This window comes from Stegodyphus dumicola, chromosome X2 (genome assembly GCF_044657685.1).
Source record: "Stegodyphus dumicola isolate Sdum_Otavi_A_Nest chromosome X2, ASM4465768v1".
Classification (NCBI taxonomy): domain Eukaryota; kingdom Metazoa; phylum Arthropoda; class Arachnida; order Araneae; family Eresidae; genus Stegodyphus; species Stegodyphus dumicola.
This window is the reverse complement of record NC_140781.1, coordinates 124,596,795-124,609,682: the sequence shown is the minus strand read 5'-3', so window position 1 is coordinate 124,609,682 and position 12,888 is coordinate 124,596,795. Positions and strand designations below refer to the sequence as shown.

At 33.7% G+C, this 12,888-nt stretch overlaps 1 protein-coding gene across 2 annotated transcripts in view; it reads left to right on the top strand.

Annotated features, from left to right (window-relative positions):
* Positions 1-12,888, top strand: part of LOC118200798 (four and a half LIM domains protein 2-like) — a 332,872-nt gene that overhangs the window by 69,324 nt on the left and 250,660 nt on the right. The window contains exon 1 of one of the 2 annotated variants that reach the window (XM_085809011.1): positions 8,823-8,879. The exons of the other annotated variant lie outside the window; for it this stretch is intronic. Coding sequence (XP_085665137.1) covers positions 8,838-8,879 — 42 coding nt within the window. The 5' untranslated portion in view covers positions 8,823-8,837. Of the gene's footprint in view, positions 1-8,822; positions 8,880-12,888 lie in introns of those variants that run through there. 2 annotated transcript variants of the gene reach the window in all.

The window sequence follows — 12,888 nt, the reverse complement described above, 5'->3', positions numbered from 1 at the left end:
AGATTTAAAAAGTACACGGGGCCAATTCAAATCATAAATGGTTTGAAAAAACTTAAAAATTTTTTATGACTGAAATGAAAAATAAATTGCTCATTTTTGGTTAATATATAAAATTTCTGGTTGAAGGAATTAGTACTGCAGCGAGAAAATTATATTAAAATAACTAAAGTTTTGAGAAGCTGATGTGGGTCTCGAAAATTTCGGCAGCAATGGGAGGGACATTGTCTGAAGTATTTTCTTATAGTTTCCATCAGTTAATACGCTTATTTATTATTTTTCTCGGTTGCTTACATGTTACAGAGAAACCACCCGGACAGACTCGAAGGTACCAAACAATTTCAGTCTTTTGTGAAGATCGCCTTAGAGAATTAGAGAATATAAGCAATGTTTATTTATGTTTTGAGAAATATTGTTCAATTTTCGTAGTGTTTGTCAGAAGAGATATCACTATGTTTCTTATGAAATACGCTGTGTTGCTCAGTTGTTCCAAGTGAAGGACAATTATTAGTGTTACAAATTTGAAAGAAACATGATTATTCTGATTACTAGGAAACCCTCCGTTTATTTTGCTTAATTTCAGTTTATACTTACACAGTTATTTGATTTATCGGGTACTTCTTGCCTCCCTAAATACAATATTTCACTTCATAATTTATTATCTGACAATTATTCATCATCAAAATATTTTTGTTTAAGTTAAGTTTTCCATCATATGCATATCATGCGGTATTTTCAAACGGTGATCCATTTAACATTATTCAGATGATATAATTTTGCTATCTGTTTTCCAGGTACGATATACAGTTGGAATATAAATCCGGTAGTTTTTTCACAAATCAGTCTTTTTGTGAACGCTGTGAGTTCCCTGAATTGTGTATGTAGTGTAGATAAACACAGTTATTCGATTATTAAATATCTTTATGATTCCGCAAAAATATCTTCATGACCGTATAAAGCTCGAATAACAGAATTTATGTCAGTTGTAATTACAAAATTTATACAGTGCTATTTACAAGGTGAATTTTACTAAGTGAATATTTATAAAGTGTGGGACATTTTCTGTGATATATCTTTAAAGCAGAGCACTACACTGAAACTCCAGACTATATCGCATAATTACGGGGCTATTTTCCTTTATATTTAATTTTATGTATCGCTTTCACTTTAGTCATTATTCTAAAGTTATCTTTATACTATGCTTATGCTAAAATGCCAAAAGTTGTGAATTAAATTTGCTTCTTTATTTCCATTCTCCTGTTTTTACTTACGGGGGCCCTTGAGTAAGTTTGCGATGGATGCATTCGGACAATCATTTAGTAAAGATCAGCTTCATGGTTAAGTAGAAATCTTTCGTAGCTGGTTATCAGTTCTGGTTGACCGCTAATCAGTTAAGTTAAGAACCTGCCCACGTTTTCCAGGATCTCCTGTGGTTTTCCCTCGTAAAAGTTTTGTTGAAAATCTCACTGTGGAGTCTCGTTTTCATGAAGAATTCTGGAATATTTTTAAAGCGATGAAACCGAACTGTACATTACAGTGCCAGCATATTTTCAGCAATAAAGCAAGATATTAAAATTCAAGAAAACTTGTTACAAAAGAAAGCGGACATTATAAGCAGAAAATTTAGCAAATATTTTCTTAATAAAAACCCAAGAGCATGGAAATAAAAAAAATATACTCTACCTTAATAATTTCTGTGCAACTGCTGTTATTTATTGCAATTCTATACAAAAAATTAATAAGCATTTAGTAGTCTGTACTTATAAGGTTTATGTCTATTAGCCCATTATCTTATTATTTTAGCTGTACTATCACTACTGCGTTTCATCAGCCCTTTCCAAGATACAAGTTAGATATATGTATATAAGAAAAAAGATCTTCAAAGTTAGAAAGAGCTTTGGCAGCGAAAAGTAAGTTCGCAAAAAGTAATTTAAGTTCAAAGTTTTGCATAAAAAGATTTATTTAAACCTTTTTTTTTGAGTATATAGCTGGTTTATTATACGGGGCGATTATTCGCCTGGCAGTCTCAATTGAAACCAAAATTTAAGTTCTTTGAGGAGTGGTACTCTACGTATCATTTATATGCATTCAACAATGCCTACATGTTTTCTCGTTTTGTTGTATCGTATTTATGTGGGTATAAAATAAACCTGATAACAAAAGGATAAGAGCTGACTTCCGGAAATTTTACTTAAAGGATTCTCTATGCACTCAGATAATAATTTACAAATCTGAAACTCTTTTGTATGAGCTTCTCTTTATACATTGTGTTCATATGTTAATTTCAGCAAAAGCGAAATTTAAAGCTAAATACTGCTGGTATATAAATACAGCTCTCACTATTAATTCAGATATAAGCTGATGCAGAAATAATGCAATTGCTTGTTTAGAAAATCGGCAAAACTATTTCTACTTGATTATTTAAAATGTTCACTGTTCTTCCTTTGCCGTTAAAGAGACCTTTCAAAACAAATTTAGGTGGTGGTGGGAAATTCATAAAGCTCTGATGTGAATGTCAAAACTTGAATATTCCTCCCTACTATGTCTGATGTCATTGTGAAAGACGTAGGCGTCTTATCTTTTACTTCTGAGAACTGATGTGTTGCTAAGTCTTTCATTTAAATGACGTAACACGTTTTAAAACCGCATTTTTCATCCACTTAAGAATACAGGTTTTACCTTATGATGTAAAGCGGCAGCTTGCGCTGTTAAAAATGAGGTAATAAATGCTATCTTTGCGTTGAGTGCCGCGTTACTTCCTCTTTTCTTAAAATATAGTTTATTATCAATTTATGAGCATATTAGTTTCTCGTGTTTACGTTTTTATTATAATCATAATTATAATAATTATTTTATTATTATGATCTCATCTTGGCAATTATAGCTGTAATTATACATAAGACATAGTTTACGTATATATTTACTTAGATGATAACTACATTTTAGCTCTTGCGTTAAATTCTCTGTGAGATGTCTAATCCTACAACCTATCTTACATACTAAAGTGTTTATACAAATTATCGCCTCACAAGAATGAAGAAATTTCAGATCACTAAATAACAACGATTCTCAATTATTGAAATCTCAACTAATCGTTTTTAAGGAATTATCAAAATTTCCCTGTGTGTGCTGTCGTAATGTAGCTAGCACGTCTAGTTACAAATGATACGTATTGTTGTTTCATCCCAGTTCTGTTGGGCGATATTATGTATATATACTGATGAGCCAAAACATTATGACCATCCCTTACATTTTTCAGTGAACCCATCTGGGTAACATGGAGGGCACGTAATTAAGTGGGAATGGTATTTAACTGCTGCTGGAAAAGGTAAGGAATTATTCTTGAGCTTTTGCGAGTGATGGAAAAGGCTGCTGATATAAGCGAATTTGATAGAGCGCAGATTGTAATGGCTCAAAGACTCAGAAAGAGTATCTCCGAAAATGCACGACTGGTAGGTTGTTCACGATCCTCCGTTGTTAGTATTTATGAAAGCTGGATAAATAACTGTGAAACCAACAGTAGACACCAAGGTGTTGGATGTCCACGCGTCATAAAAGAAAAAGGGCGTCGGAGATTGTCCTGCTTGGTACTGCAAAATCGGTGCCAGACAGTGGCTCAGCTGACAGCCCAGTACAATACAGGTCCAAGTGCGAGTGTTTCGGAACACATAGTTTAGCGGACATTGTTGGGTATGAGACTGCGCAAAAGACGTCCCACTCGTGTGCCTCTGTAGACCAAGCGTCACTGTCAACTACACCTATAGTGGGCTTGGGAACATCGAGATTTGACCATGGATGAGTAGAAGCCAATTACCTTGTCGGATGAATCACGATTTCTTATTCATCACGTCTATGGTCGTGTCAGGGTACGCCGTCCTCCAGGCGAACAATTGCTCCCCCCTGTACATACACAAGCTGGTGGTAGCGGTATTATGCTTTGGGGGACGTTCTCATGAGCGAATCTGAGAACCTTAATTGTAGCAGAAAGCTGCGGGCTATCTGAACATAATTATGGATCAGTTGAACCATTACATACCGTATGTCTTCCCAACTTGAAATGGAATCTTCCAGCGGGACAACGCCCCATATCACAAGGCTCGAATTGTGTTGGAGTGGATCGAGATTAAGGAGGTATCCCAAGTAATGTCTTGGCCCCTTAACTCGCCGGATCTTTACCGGATGGAGCACATTTGGGCTATCAAGAGCGGCAGCTAAGAGCTCAAACACCACCATGTCGGAATATATCGACTTTGCATGATCGCTGCTTAGACATTTGGTACAACCTGTCCCTAGTCATCTGCCAAGAACTTGTGGCATCCATGCCAAGGCAAGTTGCAGCTGTTGTGCGGGCCAAAGTTCGGGCAGCACGTTATTGAGTAGGTGATCCTAATGTTTTTGCTCTTCTGTCTATATGTATGTATATATAAATAAAATTCTAACTTTAATTTGGAGTAGTTTTTTAAGTCATTTTAATATCTTGATTATTTTCCCTTTCTATCTTAATAATATTTACATGTTTATCATAAATCTTTGTCTTTCAAACTGGCCTCATTTCAAAGTTATTCCTTGTCATATGGTCCAAATATAACGCTATGACGCATGTGCTTCTTGTTGCTATTGTATCTATGGTAAAGCCTATTCAAATAGTGCCATGGGCGAAGATGACAGCTCTGGCAATCCGCAAAATTTTATCATCATTGAGGTTCGGTTTCTTAAACAAGACCCCAATTGATCTGAGATCTAGATCTAGAAACTTTTAATTTACACCTGAGTAATACTCGTAAGTATGTTAAATTAACAGAATGTTGAACTGTATTGCTCTCAAGCCGCCCTTGCTAACTGGGAATGCAATTTTTCCTACTTGCTCATATATCCATACTTGCCAACCTATGACACTCAAAAATCAGGAGATTTTTTTAAGAAATCAGGAGATTTTTCACAATGTTAAAAAGACTTTTTAAATGATAAAAATATGGTTTTTAATAATGAATTAACTTTAATAGTAACTAATTCTTAAATGCAAGCAACACAAAAATACCTTACACATAAAAAAACATTTTTATTACTTGCATCGTTTACGGAAATAAAAAAAAAAAGGAGGGAATTTTAGTTTAGAAAATTAGGAAGTTTCTTTCTTAAAGAACTAATTTTGTTCACTGCAATTGACACGTAGGCCTGCTTTCGCTAAGAAAGGTTTTTCTAATGTGTCATCACTAATATTAGATCTAAATTTTACGCAACAACACTGAAAATACTCTCACACTCTGTACTAGTATGGGGAACTGTCAAGATGGCCAACACAATTCTAGACAGTTGGCTATATTTTAAAATTCCATCAGCACCTTTCAGTTTTCCATTTAAACTCCACTGGGTGTCAATCCTAGCTGATTTTATAACTTCATTCAAGTTTTCTAATTGTAAACTGCTGTTATGCAGCTGTTGGAACTGTTTCAATTTTTCCTTCCTTTTAGAACTCCTTTCAAAATAATAATAAATATCAACAATGTGTTCATCCACATTTATTGGTAAAGAAGCTGCCCCTTTTTCAGCTGCTAAATTTAAGAGGTGACAGGTGCACCTCATAATCTGCAAATCTGAATTTTCCTTTCTTAAGATGCCTGCAACACCAGTCTTCAAGCCTACCAATACTGGTGCATTATCGGCACCAAGTGCTAAGCAGTTATCCAGAGGGACTGCATTTTCTTTTAAAGTTTAATAATTAGCTGTGGTATATTAAAGCCTGTCAAATGTCCTTCTAAAATGGGGACAGAAAGTAAACTGCACTCAATTTCTTAAGAATCTGGATTAAAAAAAGAAACAACAATTGGATACAGTTTTGAATCGGTATTATTGCTTCTATCCGTAGAGAGGCAGAACGGAGCTGTTTTGTGCAATCAATAACTGAAGATTTATTTTTCAAACTCATTTCTTTAACAATTGCACCTGTTTTGGTTCTTGCACTTGAGTATTTCTTAGCAATTTCACTATCGGGAAACATTTTTCTAAATAAAGCTGCAGCGTGATCCGATGCATTCAGTGGCAGGTTGTGCTCCAGTAAAAAGGCAGAGAACAGACATTCTGCATTAATCACTTTTTGGTCCTTTGTTTCCGAAGAAAAATTTAATTTTTCGTTTTTTTAAAAAACAACTCATGTTATCCTTGTGTTTTTGTGTTCGCACATGTTTGAGAACATCCACCCTTCCACATTGCGAATTCGAAAAATCACAACGACAGGCGGTGCACATCGCAAATTTATTACATTTCCTTGAGGAAATAATGGAAGGAAAGTCAACTGTGTACGATTTTTGAAACGTACACGAGTATTTCATTCTCGCAGACATAACAAAAGATGATAATTTCTAAAACTATTTCCCGAAGGCACGTGCACTCACACAACTCAGCACAAATTGAACGAAATAACTAAACAACATCCAAATAACAGCTTGCCTTGTCCTCATTGGCTAATATATGCCAGCTGACACGCAGTGGAGTTCGATGCCCATTGGAGAACTGGAGAACGACGTTTCTGGGATACGTATAATGCTCTCACTCACAAAGCATAAGTTATCTGATTCGTAAGGTTTTGTTTTAGATATAATCTAGAGAAAATTCAATTGCTTTCAGACGTCCAAAATCACTTTTGTTCATATAACAAAGTATTAAGCCAAGTTCCATAAAAATCGTGAGAAATTTTAAGAATAAGAAAAAGTCGGGAGAAATATGTTGTAAATCGGGTTGGCGGGAGATCGGTCGAAAATCGGGAGTCTCCCGCCTAAATCGGGAGAGTTGGCAACTCTGTATATCATATTAAATCGATTGAGCACTCAGTGTTTTAGTTATCTTCAAAAACTGTAATTAGTACACTTCATTATGATGTTTTCTCTCTATTATTCTTTTATCACTTTTACTGCTCTCGGAAGACTGAAGTACAAACTACTTTTGTAAAATGCAAACAGGCTCGAAAGTACCAGACTGTGAACGAATAGAAAATGAACTGTTAAACTATATCCGCTGTTTCCCTAAATTGTGAAAAAATTCTGAATATTACACTTTAGTAAACTCTAACATTGGTTTTACCAAGTTGCTGATTAGTTAAAAAATTTTTATGAAATTCCTTTTATGTGTTAAATATCTATCAAAACGGACTGGTTATGTGAAAGTTTTCAGCATTTCCCGAATGGACAACGATAATACGTATCAGTATTTGTTAGAATGTACTTCGTAAAGGCAACTTTTGTTTGACAGGAATTTCAATAATTTCTCTGTTTATTTTTTTAATTGACCTGCTTTCTAATGCAATTAATACCTGTTACGAAAAATTAATATAATTTCTAATCTGATCAATCGAAATGCTGTATAATTTGTTATCAGATGGATAGTTATTGGCGTCCTCAAGCAAAATGCGCAATCTTACTCTCTAATTCGAATCAAATTTGTAATTGATATTGAAACGTTAATTTTTTATATTGTTTTGAAATAAGTTTTGTATTCTCATCATGTTTTTCATTTTTTCAGCCTTGATATTAATTACCATGGACTAACCTTACTATAAAAGTGCCTACATAAATAAATGTGGATTATGTTTTAATAAAATCTGAGAGAATTTCATTTTTAAATGGGGGGGGGAGGATTTTTTTTCTTCTTATGTAATAACACTCTGTTGTCAAAAGTATGATTATGAAGAAGTTCCCTTCCTGCGAAAAAAATCATTGCGCTGTTTCAAAATAGGCCCATGCTTATGAAGTTCAGCTGAAACGTTACCAATCCAAAGACTGATGCTATTATAGTCTTCCCAAGAATGAGTATGAGAACCTCACAGATTTACTTATAATTTCATATATTTATTACGAGAGGATTTTTACTCACTACTTAACATGTAAACCAAATACTACGTAATATGCACATTTCTTGTGGTGCAAGTGTGAAATCCTGCTGAAGAAACGGCTTCATTTTTTGACTTGTTTATCCGTTCTTCTCCCTGATAATAACGTTGTCAAGCCTCTTTTTCTGCAACTTACAGATTGGAAAGTATTACATCAGTCTGCAGAATTTCCATATTTTAGTCTATGACTTTGGTTAGTTCTCTAACTTCAAAGAGCCCGACTTGCATTCTCTTCCACGTGGGTTTCGAGCATTATATGTGCAGCTTAAATTCCGTCCTTGAATCAAAGTCTGATGCTGAATATGGTTTCTGAAACTAGCATACCAATGAAAAGGGTCATGAATAATGCTAGAGGGTCTTCAAAACTCAGTCTTGCTCCAACTTTCCTATTGCAGAACTGCCTGTTCTGTATGATCGATACTGAAGTTCCTATCTCCTTACATTAACCATTAAGAGTTTTGAGTAAAATTAATGGCCACAAATAACGTAGATTACATTTCTTTTTTCTAAAGGGAAAGAACGAAATTCAATGTTCAGGAGATAGCATAGAGTCACCCTCAGTGCTAATTTTTACAGACCTGCGTAGGCCAGTTCCTTTTGACATATGTACAGACGAGGTTCTTTTTTTTTTCTTCTGAGTTCTCGGATTGTAGCTCTGGAACAACATGATACGTTGTATTGCAGCGGAAGGGAGAATATGTTATAGCTTCTCCGGAAGAAGAGAAAAAGCACCGAGAGCGGTTTGAGTGTTTAGTTTTCCAGAAAGCAAATATCTCCTTCGTTCATGGGAAAAGAGGAGCAAAAAGATCTTCGGCTTCTTTTTGCTCCGCATCCTCCCACCACCTCCGCATTCGAGCTGGCATGTTAGCAAAGAGCGCGGAACAGCACATTTTCTGAAATCTCGCCGTTTGAATGCTGCTGAAGAGTCTGAGTAGAATGGATTACTTCCCTCCTCACAATGTGTTGTTTGTATCCGGCTCACCTCATATTGGCTCGCTTGGTGAGTCTTTTCCTTCTTCTCCCGCCAAACAATTGTCGCCAACAATGCATTGAGTCGTGTTTCTAAATCTCATTTAACCACTTTTTGCAAACTGCAATAAAAATGAATTCAAACCAAACTCTGTTTCTCCTTTGCCTATGAGGCTTCTTCATGTCACTATAAATGATCAAACTGAATTCATACTGTCAGTTAAAATTCTCAATGAATTGCAAATTACAGTTAATTTTGTGAATAATTATTGCAAAACTGTTAGATTTGTCAGAAAATCACAGAATAATTGTTACAATGAAATTAGTTTTTACAACTATAATTATTTATATATATGTAGGAATTGAATGCTAGAAGTTATTTCTGTTAGGAATTAGAAGTCAAAAGTTCATGGTAATCACTTACAAAAAAGAAAAAAAAAATATTACTTTACATTTACTAAACATTGATATATTTCAAGTGAATTAAAACCAGTACTTTTATCTACTCTTTTCGGGATCCTCGTATTATACTGTAATGAAGAATTATTTGTCTTTTATCAAGATACTTGCCAAAAGTCCTTGTCTGTTAATCTTTGTTTTAATATAATGTTAGCTATTATTTTATGTATATTTTGATTATTTTATATATATTCAATATCATTGAACATAATTTTTTTTCTTTTTCAAGAAGCAAACTTAAGACTGCGATTTAGGGTATTTGATTGTGTGATTATTAATTGTCTGAGTCTATTCAAATTGTCTTATGCTTCAGTAAGCCACATTCTTTCAAATTAATTAATGAAATCTAAGCTATAGAAGCTATTCTGAAAATTTTTAAATCTTGGGAATTTTCTTACGTTTTTATTAAATAAATAAATAATTTATGTAAACTTTCTATTGCATATCACTTCTGCGAAGGAACAATGCCACGGGGGCATATTCAAAACCTTTTGGAAAATGCAGAAAATAAGTATATATTACGCAGAATTATAAGTAAAAAATGAAAACAAATACATGAAGAAAACTGGGACAAGGCTAATTATTGGCATATTTATTTTTTTAAGCAGTATAATTAACAAAGGTGGGATTGATCTTTTCGAAAGAGGGGTATAAAAACTTAAGGAATGGGATTCAGTTGTGTATGATTTCCTTTAACTTCTCTTGCATTATGACTGAAGTTAACTGAACGTACTGAATTCTAATTTTGATTGCTTAAATTTTAAAGAATTTTTGACTGTTTTTGTTATTTCATTTAATAAGACATAGATTCGTAACTAATGGTATTTTTTACTATTTATTAATTTTTTCAGTTGATTATTACTTGAGGAATTTTACTAAATACAGTCATTGTATGCAAAGCCGATAAACATGTAAGGTTATTTTTAAATTAACCAGTTAATTATAATTTCAGCCTTTACCATAGCTTCTCCTTTCCATTTTCTCAACAGAATGCAAATCAGTTAGCTAGTATTTAAGTTGAGAGTTTTGGATCCTATACAGAGGCTGTACATGCGTGTTTCGTTAGTTCATTGCTAGCTCTGATAAATTGAATTATTCGGCTTTGCATTATGGCTACCGACATTTGAATTTGATGTTCTAGTTAGAATTACTGAGCCAACGTAGAGTAAGATTTAATTGTGCAGTCTTAGACTACTATTTCACGTCTTAACTGGAAATTTATTATTCCTTTAGTTGCTTCATCACGATCTGTGCTGTATTTTGTTAGCATAAGAACGTTGCATTGATGTTCTAAGTTCCGATTTAGTAAAAAAAAAAAAGTTTATTTAAGCCTTTATCTGACTTTGTCAGCCTTTATCAGACATAGCCATAATTCGCTTCACGTCTGTTAGGGATTTTGAACTCATTAACCTTTACCAGATCAAGGAAAACCCCATAGGTATCAAATGTGCATCACACGAACCAGTCACAAGCTTTATTACATATCATATGAATGCTTTCTGTTGGAAGTGATAACGAAGAAGTGATGACGAAAGTAATAACATATTAATTTTCATTGCATTTGCTGATCATTTTCAGATTTTTATATGCTCCATGAACTTGAATTTCACTAAAAAATTTATTATTAATATTTTTATGGGTATATTTTTCAAGTAAACTTCAAGACGAAATATTAATGGGATGTATAACAGAGGGTAGGTTTCAATTTAAAGTGCAGCTTTAATCTTTTTGCGAATTACATTTTAAAATTTCATTCGAAATCGAAAAATGTTAACTGAAATATTTTATGAGCCTGAGCTTAAAATTCTCCATTATGTGTGAGATATAACAGCAGGCTAACTTGTGACGATTTTTATTAGACGTTAGCCTGTTGCTGAATTTCGTATGCAAATTTGTCTTTAAAAAACATTTTGCATACAATACTATACTTGTTCTGAAGAAAATATTTTACATACCATACTATACTGTTGCATACAATATTATACTTCCTTTTGCCGACTTTAGACCTAGTCATAATTTTTTCATCTTTCATCTCCCCAACTTCACCTCCAAAATATTAGTGAAAGTATTTTATGTGCCTGAATTTAAAAACTGCCACACGGCACAGCAGCCAGCAATTTTAACAGCGGGTTAACTTGTAATTGTTTCTCAGTTCATTGCATGCAAAATGATGCGGAGCGCAATTCTGCTGCATTTTATCTTTCACTCCATATTTATCCCAAATTCTGTTGTCTTTCGTTCAAAAAATTAAAAATTAGTAATAAAAATTCTTTAGGAGCCTGAGCTTTAAAACCATCATAATGGATTTGATTCTACAGTTAATGTGTAATAATTCTTATTTAACGTTAGATTGTTGTTAAATTTGGGGATACAAAATGTTCTGGAGAACAATTTCTTTACATTTTACTTCGAATCTAGATTAGTTCTCCCTTTTTTCCTTTTTCTATTGTTTTGTCTTCCCTCCACTCAAAACAGTTAGTATTTCTAATTAGTTTTTGAGTCTGAACTTAAAAACTTCTGTATTAAACTAAATTTAACAGCAGGCTAACATGCCAGCTTCTTAATTCATTGCATGCAAAATGTTTATAGTGTGGTTTTTTAATACTGTTTCCTCGATTCCAGAACTATTCCCAAACTTCAAACCTTAATATTTTTAACTTTCTTAAAAAAAAAAAAAAAAAAAAAAAAAAAAAAAAAAAGAAAGCTTTCCAAACGGTCTTCCTTTGTTGTTTGTTTCCTAATGGTCTCCTTTTGTTTTCCACAGCTCCTAATATATATTTTATTTTTAAAAACTGGATTTCAGCAAATATTTTGTGTAAGTCTTTACAAGTAATAAATATTTATGTTTAGGTTTTGTATGAAACTAAACTGTATACAATTTTGTTTGAATTTTGGAAATAAATTATTTTAAATTTAAGGAGGTTTATATGAGCGTTTTTTGGTAAAACATTTCGTTATATTGTACATTTTATTGCATCCTATGTAGGAATTATAGAACAAAACTACGAAAAAACTTGTTTTCTTATTTTCAGAAGGTTGTAGAGACATTAGGTATTTTTTGGAAGTTGGCAAAATGAAAAATGAGAAATCGCCTTCGCCGAGAATCGAGCCACGAACCTCTGGAATACCGGCCCAGTGTGCAGAACCATTACACCACGAAGGCATGCTAAGAAAGCGGGAGAAATACCTTATATACTTCCCCTTTTAAAGGGCGACTGGGGATTTTAGGGGACCCAATCGCCAAATCCTGGGTGAGGAGAACCATCATCCAACACCCTTTTAGTTCGGGCGTCACTTGTAGAGACATTAGGATTTTTTGGAAGCAGGCAAGATGAAAATTGAGCAACACCTTCGCCGGGAATCGAATCACGGACCTCTGGAATACCGGCCCAGTGTGCTGACCGCTACACCACGCTAAGAAGGCGAGAGAAATAAGGTTAAGTTTTATTTAAAAAAAGTGTGCAAAAAATATGTGTATAAAATTCATGAATTTTAAAACCGATATAACTCAAAATGCATTATGTCTAATATTACAAATTTTCTTAAAATCTTTTAATAATCTCATCAAAAACTCTTTCTTT